The sequence below is a fragment of the Triturus cristatus genome, chromosome 10 (genome assembly GCF_964204655.1).
Source record: "Triturus cristatus chromosome 10, aTriCri1.1, whole genome shotgun sequence".
NCBI classification, from domain to species: domain Eukaryota; kingdom Metazoa; phylum Chordata; class Amphibia; order Caudata; family Salamandridae; genus Triturus; species Triturus cristatus.
In genome coordinates, this window is record NC_140593.1 from 126,113,219 (window position 1) to 126,128,580 (window position 15,362).

Here is a 15,362-nt window from a genome sequence, read left to right on the forward strand (position 1 = left end):
GAATCTGAGGTTAGGAATAAACTTAGATCTCGGGGCTACTCTAAGGGGACAAAAAGACTGGTAAATTAAGGTTGCCCTACAAATGTGCATTTTTGTGCGCACTAAATTGCATTTGGAAAATGAAAATGTAGAGAAATTCAATAGATGAAAACAAATGTTATACTAAATTGTGACCACAAAATTCTCTTGTTAAAAACAGTGCCCACATGAGTCAGGGGGGCAATTACACCGTTCAGGAAATACCCAAATAATCACCAGGGCAACATCAAAACTTTTGATTGGAATTACATTGAATTACATTGATTCTTGAAACAGTTAAAACAGCGGTCTTTAGGCCTGGAGCTTGACGGCATCTAGAGTAACCTACCAACACCAGACATTTATTAAAAAAAAAAAAATAAAAAAATAAAAAAAAAAAAGAGTCCAGGGTGGTGGGACTCATTTACGTTTTATTACCTAAAATGCCCTGCCTTGCGAATTTTGGCTTAATCACAGATTTTTCTCACATTTCTTTAAGTGAATGTCCTGAAAATGGCGAGGATTGACAGAAGGCCTACCACCCAGCTATCTCACACTCCTCCCAATAAAATAATACTCCACTTGTAGGGGACTATCAACCCTGATATGAAAGGCCTAGAAAGCTCCCTTTGAAATTTCAAAGAATTTTCATTTGAATTTAAATCAATTCTAGGGATATGGGTAGCTATGGAATTTGGGCCTGGGAAAAGCTGGCACCCAGGGATACCTACCGACCAGCACTTTTCTGAAAAGTAGACACCCAGGGAAGTCCACAGTGATATGGCGTATGTGAAAACCACTAAATCTTCTTACCCAGAAAGACTTGCAGATCTCAAAACTATGCCTAAAACATCCCAAATCTTCTCACTGTCCGTGGAAATGGATGCAGTATTTGGTCCTCGGGTTTATCTTGACCCATAGAACCCTACTAACCCTGGGCTTTTCCAAAATCTAGAAACGCAGGGGGATCTTGGGTGCTGTGGCATCCTTGGGGTCTAGTTACCTACCCAGATTGCCCTGCAAATGTAATAACTATGCCTAACAACTTCCAATATGATCACACTTTCATTTTGGGGAGCCTGCAGCTTTGAGCCTGGGTCAGCTGGCACCTAGGGGAGCCTACCAACCCCAGACATTTCTTAAAACTGGACTCCCAGGGAAGTCCACGATGTTGTGTCTTTTGTGGATCCCACCATATTTTTTTATTCCAAATACCTTTTTAAATGTGAAAGTTTGGGTTATAATGCATATTTTCCTCCCATTTCGGTGACAGAAAATTCTGCAACTTGCCTCCAAAAGTAGAGTCTTATTTTCATGCATTCTCACATTTTTCCAACTGAAAACTGTAGCCCACGTTTGTGGTTGTGCTGATAGTATCCGACAGGAGCTGGTCAAAACTTGAACCATGTGAAGTCAATGTAATGTTGATGTGGTCTTCACATGGTTATAGTTTTGGTCTGTTCCCTACTTTTGTAATGACATGTTAGGTAACATTTTTCTTGCAAGACATGGAAATGCAGAATGGTATATTGCCTGTGATTTAATGTGGGGAAAATGTACTCACATCCATGCAAGTCACACTACCCTGGAGTCTCTAGTTTTCATGGTTGTTGGATTCCAGATTGCCAGCTGATCCAGAGATCGAATATTGCAGCCATCCCCCATAGAAAGTGAAAGAAACATAGAAGTACTTTGGGTATGGTTTTGCTGTATGGGCCAACATAGAGGAGGGAACCCTCCCTTCCCTGCCCCCATCCTGCCTCCACTTGGGTGGCAGAAAGGCTATATGGCTTGCGAGAGAGGACCTGAAGCCAACTAGGACAGGCACCACACACCATTCCTTTTTAGGCAGCAATTCCTGTAAATTATCTGGTGGCTCAGTGGACTAATGCATCCACTGCAGGGGCCTGTGTTCGACCTCATGGTCACAGGTTCAAATCCCGGCGGGTTAATTCAGCCTTTTATCCATCTGAGGCCAATAAAATGAGTTCCATTGAGTTGGATAACAATAAACATCTGTTATTCAGCACCAAGATACACCGTTTGGGGTAAACATGTGCTTTACAAATACACATTATGTTATGTTTAGTTGGGTTTCTGACTCCCTGAGGCAGGAATTCTCTGATTTAACTCCCTGAGGGGACAAAAAGACTGTCTGGTGACTAGGGGTCAGGTGTAGCCCAATTCCAGGAGGGGCAAGGCATGTGTCCCTTTCATTTTCTCACTTTATATTCAGATAACTACATCACTAGGGAAAAAATAATTGAGACAAGGAATGGGGTATGGGGCTTGCCAGTCCTGGCATTGGGATGCACCCCACACCACTGAGCACCAGAAAGTCTTTTAGTCCCCATAGATGGGTAGATTGGAAGGCTCATTCCCTTCTTCCTATGCCAAGGCTTAGAAGGCTCACTAGATACCAGGGATTGGTGTAAAAAAAGGAATGGTGTTGACATCATGTCCCACCTCCAAGCATCAGATTCTCCACAGGTGAGGCAGAATAGGGACAGCATCTACCCCCTCTGCTAGATCATATGCCACAACTTTGCCAAAAGAAATCTAGATTTCCTCTTACTTGCCATGGGCAGTGACTGCAGTATTCAGACTTTGGACTCCAGGGGGTTCCAAGGCTGTCTTGGGACACACCTGGGTTGGTTGTCTGATGCTAGGACGGCCCAGTCTCCAATCCCAATTTTTAATTTCGAATCCTTGGTGTCTAGTGGGCTTGCAGTCTCAAAAGGCAGAAGATTGAGGGTGAACTGCCCACCCTATTTCCCCAACCAAAGGGTGTAGAAAGGCTGTCTAGGGCTCATGGTGCTTTTTGCCCCCTAAGCCAGGCAGATTGGGGATGACTGCCACCGCACCGCCACCGCAAGTACGACGATCCTATGGACCACCATACTCGTAATCAGGCCCTTAAACATTACAGGTAGAGTATTCACCACAGACGGGGTAACTTTTCATATTTCTAGACAAACTACATGTAATTCTAATTTGGCTTCCTATCCAGCTTTTGATGAAGAGGACCCCATGACTTTCTTTCTCACAATGCCCTACATACCACAAACTTTACCCAACATCATACATTTTGCTTTCTTTTCTGTGATGTAAACTACCGAAATCCACAAAAGTCCTACCACCGGGCAATCCCACATGTCTCCAAATAAAAATCGTAAACCACTTGTGTAGATGGGCCTTGCGCACGAAACACAAAGGCTAAAAAACGCAGAGTAGAAACATTTGCAGTAGGGTAGCTGCTGTATTTTGGCCTGGGTTCAGCCACCACCTAGGGAAACCTACCAAACAAAGACATTTCTGAAAACTACACACCTGTGGAAGTGGAAGGTGGTGTGTCATACTTGTATCTCACAACTTTTTCTTTAACACTGCCCTGCAGACCTCAAACTTGACCTAAAATCATTCATTTTAGGTGCATTTCTGTGATGTAAAGTTCCAGAATCCACAACATTTCTACCACCCAGTGTTCACCTGCTATCCCACTTGTATGGCTGGGCCTAGTGCCTGCAACAGGAACAGATCACTTCCTAGACTCCTATGGGTGTCTCGTTTTCACACAGGTCTGTGTTTGCAGGTTTACCTAGGTGGCCTGGGATGGTTCCAATTAACAAAGAGCTCATTTTTGCTTCTTACATTTTTTAAATAAACCAAATGTTAACGTCATTACATTGAGTTTTGGGGCCTTAACCGCCACCGACACAAAGCCCTCCCACACAAGTGGGGTAGTGGAACCCAGAAGTTTATGTCAGAGGAATGCAAGGAAAATGCATGACTTTAGGCAAAGTTTGCGGTGTGCAGACCATTGTAGGTAAGAAAATGTTGTGGCATCCACCCAAGGCACAACACCCTGGACTCCCTTTGATGTCTATGTTTCAGAGAAATCTGGGTTTGGTAGGTTTCATCATGTGATAGCAGACCAAACTACTATAAGTGAAGCCATTCAGAGGACAGGACGACGGGGGCACACTGACATGGGTTGCGGGAGGGAGTGGGAGGGGGGAGCCCAAGCGGGAAAGGTAACTTTTCCTATGCATAAATAGTCGAACTGTTGTATGTAACACTCTCCGGTGGGGTGCTGGGGCACCTGAGGGAATTGTATTGGTTGTTGGTACGAAAATAATAAAAAAATGTTTAAACAAAAAAAATAAGTGAAGCCATTCAGCATGGCAGGGAAGACGATATCGAGATTTAACCCTACTCTTCTGATCCTTACATAAAAGCAGCATCCCAAAGAATCAAAACTTCCTCTCAATTGCCATAGACAGGGAGATGCTTTAGTCCCATGGGAGCAGAAAGACCATTGAGGCTTTAGGAGTGGGGCCTGAAGTCAGGCTGGGCCAGCCTCACCCCATTATTTTATAATAAAAACATATTCCTGGCATCTTCACACAGGCCTCGAAACATCTACCACTTGCTATATTAAGTCAGATTTTATCAGGTAGAGTTATTTTCAGCACCTACTCGTCCCTTCTGGCGAGTAAATCTAAGCTGGAAGGAACAGGTGTTCTGTTCATTCAGAAAGTGAATGAGCAATAAAGACGCCTTTAAATCTTGGTTTTATCCAGACACATTTGCTGTCTGTTTAAGGACAGGGGTCAAATGTCAGTTTGTCTTTTTGCTAATTGTTTCTAATCTTATCCAACATATAAACAGCTTGTAAATGAATAGTACAAGTATATCAAAATATATCAGGAATTAGGAAAGTACATTTTTATTGTAAATCAGAAGTGTGATGCAAACAAAGATTTAAATAGGAGCAAAACAAATCAGAACACTTCAGTTGGTGATGTGCAAATGACAAACATTTACTGATTTCCAAACATTATAAACTATATAGTTTTATCAGTGAAACCATATGTCAGTGGGAAATATTGTAGCCATTTCTGTGGAAAATCTGCTGCTTGCAAATAGGTGTGCTACCACTTCCTGCTTCAGATATGTATTTATTAAAAGAGATTGGAGAAACATTTCTTCCCCCGCCCTGATGAGAATGTGGTTAACGAACCAAAAGCGCGTCAGGTGTATCCTATATGTGGCTAGAATTGTATTATATATGGAGCAAAAGTTTAGTCTATTAAATCAAACAAAATTGATTTTTGTACAGTAGATATGCTGAACTTGCGTATTTGAAGGTGCTCTCATATGATGAAGAAGAAAATGGTGGCTCAGTGAATTAAAATATTTTACCAGGATCAGCTCATTTGAAACCAGTTTATGGGTCAAGAGCATTATAATTAGTTTGAGTAGATTTTTAAGTCACTAGATCTACAGATCTAGTAGCATTTGTAGGATTTATTTAGGCCTGTCACAGGGCAACTTAGGCCTAACTCTGTCTCTTCCCCTGGGTGGGGGAAAGAGGGTAGAACAACTGCTGGGGCTATGGCCCAACACTAGGGAGCGACACCTACGCCTATTTGCTTCCCCAAAAGAGTGAAATCCCTATTATCCAGTGGACTTTGTTAACCCCAGGGGGCAGAGTAGAGGTAACCTCCCAATTGGGGAAAAAACTATGTCTGTCCCTAGAGGAGCAGAAAGACTGTATTGCAGCTATGTGGGTAGGGGTATAGCTTGATGCCAGGGCAGGCCATCCCCATCCGTTTGTTTGTTTTGGTGCCACTTTGAAATCCTTAGTGTCTAGTGGGCTATCTGCACCCTAAGAACAAATTGGGGGTAAGCCTCCTCTCATCCCCCCTGAGGGGGGCAGAAAGACTGTTTTGCCCCTTTTGGGGTAGTGCTATGGCCCAATGGAATACTTGGTCACCCGTACCCCTTTTTTTGCACAGATGTAAAATCCCTGGTGTCTAGTGGGCTTTTTGCCCTCACAAGATAGGACCATCTTTCTTGTCAAATGCTAAGAGCTGGTACACCATAGTTAAGGGCCCCCAAAAACAAAGTATTTGTTAGTGCCCTAGCCATTTCTCTTAGGGGTCTTAAATTTGGCACAAGGTCAGGTTTGGAGGAAATCATTTAGGAAGTGAAAAGACAGAATCCTATTTATTCGAAGCCTTTTATTGGCAGGGATTGTTTTCTAACATCAAACAATTCTACCAACATGGTCATGTCCCCATTGTATATCATAACTCAGTCCATGTTCCAAAAGCACTTTTGACAGCACCTTCCAAACATACAAATCCTTTTTAAGGGAGTAGGGATGCATCTGGTACGACCATGGGTTTCCTCCTTGAAAAGACACAGATATAGCCTATTAATATTGGACTACACCAAAAGAACTCAAAAGCAATCCCCTTGAGAACCACAAACACCCCTGGTACTGTATAGTAATGATAGATTTTTTTTCCAGAGTAGGGTTCTCAGATTATTTTTAACGATTGAGGCATGCACCGCCTTTATGTTTCGGCATTTATGTCAAATTTGTACCAATTAGTGGTTAACCACTCTGGTTAATCATATTCAAGATGGCCGCCTGGTAGGAGCTGGAAGACGGAGCTTCAAGTGCTTGGGATCCCCATCGTGGCAATATCCTTGTTAGCGACCGCCATCCTGTTATAACCGACCCCGAAAGAGTAACAGGAGTTGATGGAACAACTTTTCATTTCTGTATTTTAAACGCAGAGTCTTACCTGGGCACGATACCCGTAATCGACGCCACCAAGGGACTGTTCTGGCCGCAGGAAAAGCCGGAGCCGTACTGTGAGCGTCCCTGGCCACCGCCACCATCTTCGAGTTTTTAGCTAGGTTCTCCTGGGAGGGGTGACGTGGACACTCCGGGCGATCATCGACCGATGAGAGTGAGGACCCCCCCGGCTCCGGTTAGTGAACTCTGCATGCCGGCCCGCACTGTCCTGCTGCTCGACCCCCATCTGTCACCCGGGGTTTGGAGCGGGGCGCGCTCTCCTGACTCCCGTTGTTCCCTCCCAAGACCTCTGAATCCTCGACCCACGAAGACGCGACCTCTAGCGGTACTCCTGTGGCAATTTGACGAGGACCTGGGTGAAGAGACGGAGGCAGCGCGAGTGCGTGTTCTGCCTTGTTACTGTTACTGGCCCTCGATGCCCCCCTTGGACACGGCTGGATTCATCGTTCGCGTGCGGGGCTGGGCGGCTGCAGCGGAAATTTTCGGGCTTCAGATCGATACAGTTTCCCTGCCCCGCCCCCGTATGAAGACACAGACGAAAAGACCTAAAACCACAAAATAACGCTGATAGCGCGTTCTTTGCCTCGTTGTAGCCTCACCGCTGCTTGTCGGTTGATATTTCTGGAACAAAGGACTCCCACATATTGCGGCCACAACTCCCCTTCCAACTTAAGAAGTCCTGGATGAAGCCAGCGGATGACTCTTATTATACCTAAGCAATCACTACGTTGGCACCGTTCTCTCCCCTTTAAGGTAACTTTTGCCTTTGGGGCATCCTACTCTACTACCTTATGTTGTTGTGCACGTTCATGTCCCTCTATATACCTTTAAGATGGCGGCAACCATAGGTTTTCTCGCCTAAAATGGCCGAGACCATAAATATCTCACCACTGATCTATTACCACTGAAATAGGACTATCTCTCACTCCCATTGACAATGAAGCTAAACTACACTGGTGGTCCCCCAGAGCCCAGAGCCCCCACCTCCCCAATGGTCAGAGAAATAGGACTACACGGGTGCTCCCACAGTCAATGGAAACTGACAATGGACCACATAGTTGCGCTATTAGATCACTCCCAATCAGGCGGCCATCTTAGACTGTCCCCTCCCTGTACCCCTGATTAGACTGACCTTTTCATCTTCTCACCGCAAATCAGATTTTCTTTAAATCCCTCACTCGACATATCTCTAGCCTCTCCACTTTTAAACTCTTATTCTTTTCCTTTTCCTTTTCCTCCCCTCTTGTGCCTCTCATCCTAACCTGCACACTGCACCCGGGGCTAACATCTAGTTCCAGTGTGCCGTCCCCTGCTTTTCTTTCAGCCCACTTCTACATAGCCACTGGCTTCTCCCCCCTTACCCTCTCCCCCAGCACACTTCGCCTCTCATTGTGCTGTTCGCATCATGGAGCGCGCAGGTACACACACATACAGCATCATTTATCCCCCTAACCTCACAAAACAATCAGCCAAACGTTTCAAGCACAACTTTATAAAACTGCACCCCAAAACTCTCTTTGCGGACCCTTATTTCTCACCTCACAGCGGGTTTACTACCACTGATATCATTTTCTACACGAAACGAAGAGCCCAATGGAGAAAAGCATTCCTAGCTTCTCTCTCGATCTCCTCCACAAGGAAAACCACTCATGGTACAGCTTTCGGTATTTTCCCCTCCCAGCTCTTTCATGCGACAGCTACCATCACCATATACAATAACGGTACTATCCTCATTCAAGCCACAGACCGTAATTTAAATCTCTTGGACAACATCTTCCCCATCATTAAAAACCTGGTGTCTAAACCCCATTTGGCTACTCAACCCGCTCCCTGCGCCAACACAGAATTTATAACTCCGCCCACCCTGGCAAACAATACCACCCCTCTACCTCCCTGTCCACTTCTGTCCCCCACACAATTTTACCCCTCCCTCCCACACACCGCACTTCACCTCATCCTCACCACCCTGCTCGCCTGACACCCCCGCTCTGCGTACACCCCGGCCACCGCTGGCACTGGTGCCTTACGGCACCCCCTCCCTAAACTCCCCTACCATCCACACACCTCCCGTCACTGCACCTTACCCATGCACTCTACTGCCTAGCACGACTGAGGCAGCATGCACGCCTCCCTTAGATTGGGAACCAATTCTTCTGAAGCCCACCGTTCCTCTCCCCCTTTACAGCTTATCTCCCACTGATTCCATCTCTTCCGTTACCTCACCTTCGCCCCACACGGCCTCTCCTGACACATATTCCCCACAGCTCAGTCACCCCCCCCACGTAGACTGCTGGCTCATAACTTGACACCACACCATCTTTCTGAAACCACGCTTCCATCTGAGCAAGCCACCCTCCCTTCTACCGCTCCCTCTATCCCCACACCCACACAACAGCCAGCCACCCCCACTACACGCCCACCCACCCACACCCAATACCCTCCCATGCACACACACGGCAATGCCTGCTCCACCATGCACACCTGCAACCGCTCACACACCCAACCTGACCTCAGCGCAGCCATCCACATGCATAACACACCCTGCAACCTCACTCTTATCCGCACCAGACCCTAGACTAGATGAAATTATGATCGCACTTCACCAAATTAAAGCAGAGCTCCATTCTTTTAAGGTGATGTTGTCGAGATAATCATGGCGCTTCATTCCCTCAAAAACCTATAAATCAAATGAGCGCACGGACCACATTTCATCCACCTCTAAAATGCCTCCACCCAGCTGGAAAACAGTTCCTTCCCACAATACACTAACACGCCCAATTGGCAGCATCAATACGCTCTCGGAGAGCGATCTTCTCTCTCTTCTGCACTCTTACGAACCCTCCCTCTCCAACTCCTTTACGTCCTCTCAGATCACCATCCCGACTATCCCCCTCAACCCCTGCAGACCCGTTACACACAACAACAGAGGAGACAGTGATAATAACCTAAGAAGAATCCATCTCACTCAGGACCTCTCCTCTTCCCTCATTTCACCCGTCTTAAATGCACACAGCTAAACTGTAGATAGGCCTCTAGACACGTAGCTGACATAGCTGACCTCATCATTTCTCAAGAGTTGGACATGTTATTGTTAACTGAAACCTGGTTAACAGAATCCTCCACCCCTCTCTTCGACATCCTAGTACCACCCGACTACGACATCATTAGATTAGACAGAACGGACAAGATAGGGGGAGGTATAGCCTATATACATCTTAGCAACATCACCATAAACAGAGCCATATCGCCTATTTTCCCATCGTGTGAATACTTATGCCTGGTCATTAGCTGCAATGGCAAACCAGTATGCTCACTCCACATCATCTATCATCCTCCAGGAGACAACCTCCTCTTCATCGAACACCTCATGGACATGATCTCTACAAACAATGGGCGGCAAAATACCCAAATATTCCTTGGCGACTTCAATCTCCATTGGAATGACAACAATGACGCAGCGGTCAACAGCCTCAAAACTTCCTGGATGATCTAGCCCTCATCCAATCCTGCAACAGCAAAATTGACGTCATCCAGTTGGAGTCGATCCAACTCTGACTGGTCGGACCATCATATTATCGCCTTCTATATCAAGGAAACTATAAAACTCAACTCAGCGCAATCCACAAAACCAAAGATCTGGAAAAGAGACTTGAAAAAAACTCAATCCCAACACACTACCCTCTTCCAGCTAAAACCTGCTTCAGCCCCTTGTAGGCACCTCTGACGTCCATGATCTCACCAACCACTACCTCAACGCTATGACCACGATAATCAATGAGGTAGCCCCCCTGCAACTTAAGCGGGTTCCCACTAAAGACTCTAAGCCCTGGTACAACGTTCTTCTTAATGAGGACAGACGTGCCCTCAGAACCTTGGAATGCAACTGGAGATCAGTCCCATCTGCTAATCACCTTAAAGTACTAAGGAAAAAGAGAAATGCCTATTACAAAAAGATCAAGCGCTCTAAAGCAGATTTCTTCAGCCACCAACTAGACCGAGCAATAAATCGTCCTAAAAAACTTTTCGAATTAATCAAAACTCAATCCAAGGACGCACCCCAACGGATACAAGACCTATCTCGCCCACAACCCAACTGTGAAGAATTCTCTACCTTCTTTAATCTGAAGACCGACAACATTAAGAAGGATCTCCTCAATGACCGATTACTACACACTGCTCCTCATACAAAAATCACCACCTCATTTCCAACCGCGCCATGCCAACTCCCCACTAAGCCTGGCCCAAAAAACGACGCAGCATGGTCTTCCTTTGACACGTACACTGAAGACGCTTTAGGCAAGATTCTCCACGCCCTGAAACCGGCCAATCACCTCACTGACCCTCTCCCTGCTAACGCTGTCAAAGACCTTACACCATGGCTTCTTCCACTTTACTCCCTCAAAGTAGGTCAAGTTTCACCCATCCTAAAGAACCTTACAGCTGACTCTATAGACCTTAACAATTATCGTCCTATATCCAGTATTCCCACCTTGGCCAAACTTCTTGAAAAATGTGTACACCGACAATTGACTAATCACATTGATCACTTTGACCTCCTAAATAAACACCAATCAGGTTTCAGAGCAGGCCACAGCACAGAATCATCCATGACACACATTATTGATGATGCATTACAAATCCTTGACCAAAACGGATCGTTCTTACTCATCCTGCTAGACCTTTCCTCAGCCTTTGATACGGTCAAACACCAGAACCTAATAGATCTCCTGGACCATAGAATGGGTCTATCGGGGACAGTGTTAAACTGGTTTACCTCCTTCCTTCATAACCGTACACAAAAATTCAAGGTCAACAACACGCTCTCCAAATCCTTACCTGTAACATTAGGAGTTCCGCAAGGGTCCTCACTTTCGCCTACATTATTTAACCTGTTCATGGAACCTCTTACTGAAATTCTTCATGCATCTAACGTACAATTTCATATGTACGCGTACGTCACACAACTCTATCTCAAGATCAACATCCTAGAAGACATTAAGGTGCTTAACTCCACACTCAGGAACACCCAATCCTGGCTAGCAAAAAACCATCTCAATTTGAACGCTCCAAAAACAGAATTCCTCCTTATAGCTCCACCTGCCAAAGTCCCCTTAATGCAAGACTTGATCAAACAGCTTACCACCTTCAACGTTCAACCAACCATTGTGGACTCAGCGAAATCTTTGGGAATTACTCTTGACAGCAACCTCACGATGCAAAAACACATTAGTAACGCTACAAAGGGAGCAAACTTCCAGATAAACACATTCCAGTCCATCTTTTTTATTTCTTTTTTTTTTTTGAAAAATTCCTGACGTTACAGAACTAAACCGAAATGAAATGCATTAATTCCACCCTTTACATTTCATAACAGAAATATCTTCATGAACAAAAAAATAACAGAACAAAGGGAAAGCCTTATAAAACTAAAACATGGGTCAGCGATTTTAACAGCTGAAAAAAAGGAATTAAAACCTCTTAAAAAATTCACGAGTGGATGGGAAGCATAGAAACTGAAATTTACAAACTAGTTAAAACCTGGAATTGCAGACTGCTTGGAAACTACACAGATGGATCATGGGTAAATGAACAGCAGGAAGGGAGCAGAGTTCTGAGAAAGGCCTTGGTGTTCTAACTGCTTCCCATTCCACCAGTCTCTGATGAAAGCCTAACATTGATGAGGTACTGTGCCAGGCTAATGCTGGCAGCAGATCCAGTGATGGTGACTTGGCGCTCAGTAGAACCTTCCACAGGGTTAGCGATTTTGATTTGCGCCCCCGACATCTGGCGAATCTCATTGATTTTAGAGCCTTGGCGCCCAATGATGCAGCCGATTAAGTCATTCGGAATGGTGAGTTCATGAGAAGTGGTTGGAGCAGATGCATCGATGCCACCACTGAATCCGGTGTTGCCCCCACCATGAGACATCGGAAAGTGAGAGTGTTGCATCGCCAACTGGTGCAGCTTTGTGAGATCTGGCTGTGGAATGGCATACTGTCCTTGAATGGTATAGGCCCCATGGAGATCCACAGCATCTAGGGAGACACCGCCTGTGTGGGACCTCCGTCCCTCCCACAGGTCAGTCTCACATGCGTGTCCTCCGGCTTGCCGTGACACCTGTCCACCGGCAAAGATCACCGGTGAGCTGGATGGCTTGGGTCGATATGGGATGGTGACACCCTTCGGAGGAGACTCCAGCATAACCACACAGATCTGTTTGACGCACTCTATGATTGAAGAAGGAATGCCAGCAATTGTGATGGCTCTTTCTGTCGAGTTGGGCAGCATGTCCCCCGCTACTTGCACCTGTGCTCCAGTGGTCTCTCTGATCTCTTTAATCTTGCAACCTCCTTTCCCAATGAGAGAACCACACTGGCTGGCAGGGACCACGAGCCTCAGAGTGACAGGGGGTTTGCTGGAAGCAGTGCTGTTGGTCATCGCGCTACTGATGTCCTCTTCTAGTTTGTCAATGATCATAGAAAATGCTTTGAAGATGGCATTAGTAGGTCCAGCGAGAGTGATGATCCTTTCTGGGCAGTTTCCTTCCGAGATGTTTATACGAGCTCCGCTCTCCTCTCGCATCTTCTTCACCGACTCCCCTTTCTTTCCATTGATGCTTCCAACTTCCTTGCCATGCATGAGCAGTCGTATGGTGAGAGTGACATTCAAACCGCCTTCAATCATGCTGGTATCCATGGTGTGCTCGGTTCTGTAGAGTCAGGCTTTTCCGTCAGTGAGATCTTTGGTCACGGGATGGAGCAAGACTTAAAGAGCGGGGAGGAGGAGGAAGGGGACCGCTGCTAGGAGAAGGGTATGGTAGGAGTGGGGCGGGACAGAAAAGACCGGGGACGGGAACGAGGGTTCGGGGGCGGGAAAGGAGAGACCGAGGGAGGCCGGAGCCGTTGGGCCTCGGGGGAAGGGGGCGGCAGGGGGGGGGGGGAGAGAGAGAGGCGAGGAGCCGGGGGAGGGAAGGGAGAGAGAACCGGGCGGGCGAGGGAGGAATGGCGACGGCGGGAGGGGCTCAAGGGGCACTGCGACTTCTGCTGCTGCCTCTGCTGGTCTGGGCCAGATAAACACATTGATGAAGCTGAAACCCTTCCTGCCAGTTGATGACTTCAAGCTGGCAGTACAAGCTCTAGTTATCCCTCATGTGGAGTACGGAAGTGTCTCCTTATGTGGCCTCCCAAAAGCTTCAACAGCGCCCCTAAGAGCCTCTATCAACGCTGCAGCAAGACTCATCACTGGCTCGAAAAGAAGTTCACACATTTCCCCTGACTTAAAAGCCTTGTACTGGCTACCGCTTGAAGCCAGAATCCACCTAAAAGTTGCGTGCATGATGCATAAAGCCCTACATCATAGTACACCCAGCTACCTCGCACAGCAACTGACGATCTGGTGGTCTAAGATCCTCAAGGAGTGCCGAAAACCTATTACTGAAACCTCAAAGCTTCAACAAGAAGAAAACATATAAACGGTCCTTCTCAGGGATGGTGCCCAGAATATGGAACACACTTTCCCCTGAAACCAGACTGAATGCCTCTAACGCATCTTTCAAAAAGGAAGTTAAAGCGTTTCTCATGGTAAAATTCACATGAACACAATCTATATAGTCTCCGAGTTCTATAGATCCTGTAATAATATCCCGTACTACGTTTAAGCCTCCAACTCAAGACCCGACTCACGCCCTTGACTTATCTCAATGTGGACATTTTCCTATATTTATTTTTTTTGCTACCCTTTTGCTGTTTGCACGAAATGTTGTTTTATATGAGTGTTACCTGCACATCTTTGTTTGTATAACAGTTGGTTCTAATGTAAAGCGCTCTGATATCCGCAAGGATCTTGTTCGCGCTCTATAAAACTTTCTAAATAAATAAATAAACCAAATCCAAACTTCCACATATCACCTGTAAATTAATGGTACAGGGGAGTCAGTGAACCTGCCAACCAGGAGCTCAGTGTGAAGTTATGTATGCAGGCCCAGGGGAGCCCTGAGATCTCAGCTCCTCAATGCAGCTGCAACCTTTATTGCTCCTTACTGCTGCCAGCAACCCTTGTGGTAGGCGGACAGCCAGATAGACCCACAGAGGTGGGAGGTGCATCCTGGAGACACCGTCTACCTTTGTCTGGTTTTGCCTATCAGCTGGACAGCCTGCAACCGCTTAGAAACGACCGGACATGAGGTATAGCAGGAATCATTATTCCTCTTTCTTCAACATACTCACTCAGAATAACCGCCATCCCCGCCCACAACTGTCAAAACCATCCCAACATGCCAACAGAGTGCGTGGGTCCCACGCTCCTAACATAAGGGTGAACAGGGAAAAGGGACAAGAATAATGAGCACATTAACTGATAAGAAAAGCATTCTATGAATTTACACTTATTTATCTTTACATTTAGACGGAATTCCCACACTGCAAGATGGTCACACTGCAAACTCTTCTGCAAACTATCTGCTTGTCTAGGACTAGCCTCACCCATGTCTTATGACCCAAGTGAATGATTGGCTTCACTGTTAGGCGTTTGAAACCAGACGCATTGGCCAATACATTTCTATTGGTCCCGATATTGTCTCTGAAAGTAGATTGCTGGATATTTTCTGTTACATTAGGGAAAACACAAACAGCAGGTGATCACATTTCACCATCCCCCATTTTCCAACTTAATGGCTTTTCCAGTCTTTCTGATCACTCATAGGGATTCACCAAACCTTTTTTCACCTGTTTTC

At 46.1% G+C, this 15,362-nt stretch overlaps 2 protein-coding genes across 2 annotated transcripts in view; both read right to left on the reverse strand.

Annotated features, from left to right (window-relative positions):
* TOPAZ1 (testis and ovary specific TOPAZ 1) overlaps positions 1 to 15,362 on the reverse strand; it is a 1,878,688-nt gene that overhangs the window by 1,820,804 nt on the left and 42,522 nt on the right. The gene's annotated exons all lie outside the window — the stretch shown is intronic.
* Positions 11,895 to 13,691, reverse strand: LOC146789009 (poly(rC)-binding protein 2-like). Its single transcript, XM_085630593.1, has one exon. It carries the CDS (start codon positions 13,325 to 13,327, stop codon positions 12,263 to 12,265), a length of 1,065 nt encoding a protein of 354 aa, XP_085486719.1. The 5' UTR covers positions 13,328 to 13,691; the 3' UTR covers positions 11,895 to 12,262.

What these genes read in the sequence shown, in the direction of transcription:
- LOC146789009 (XM_085630593.1), bottom strand. Translation starts at nt 13,327, where the DNA reads ATGGATACCAGCATGATTGAAGGCGGTTTGAATGTCACTCTCACCATA.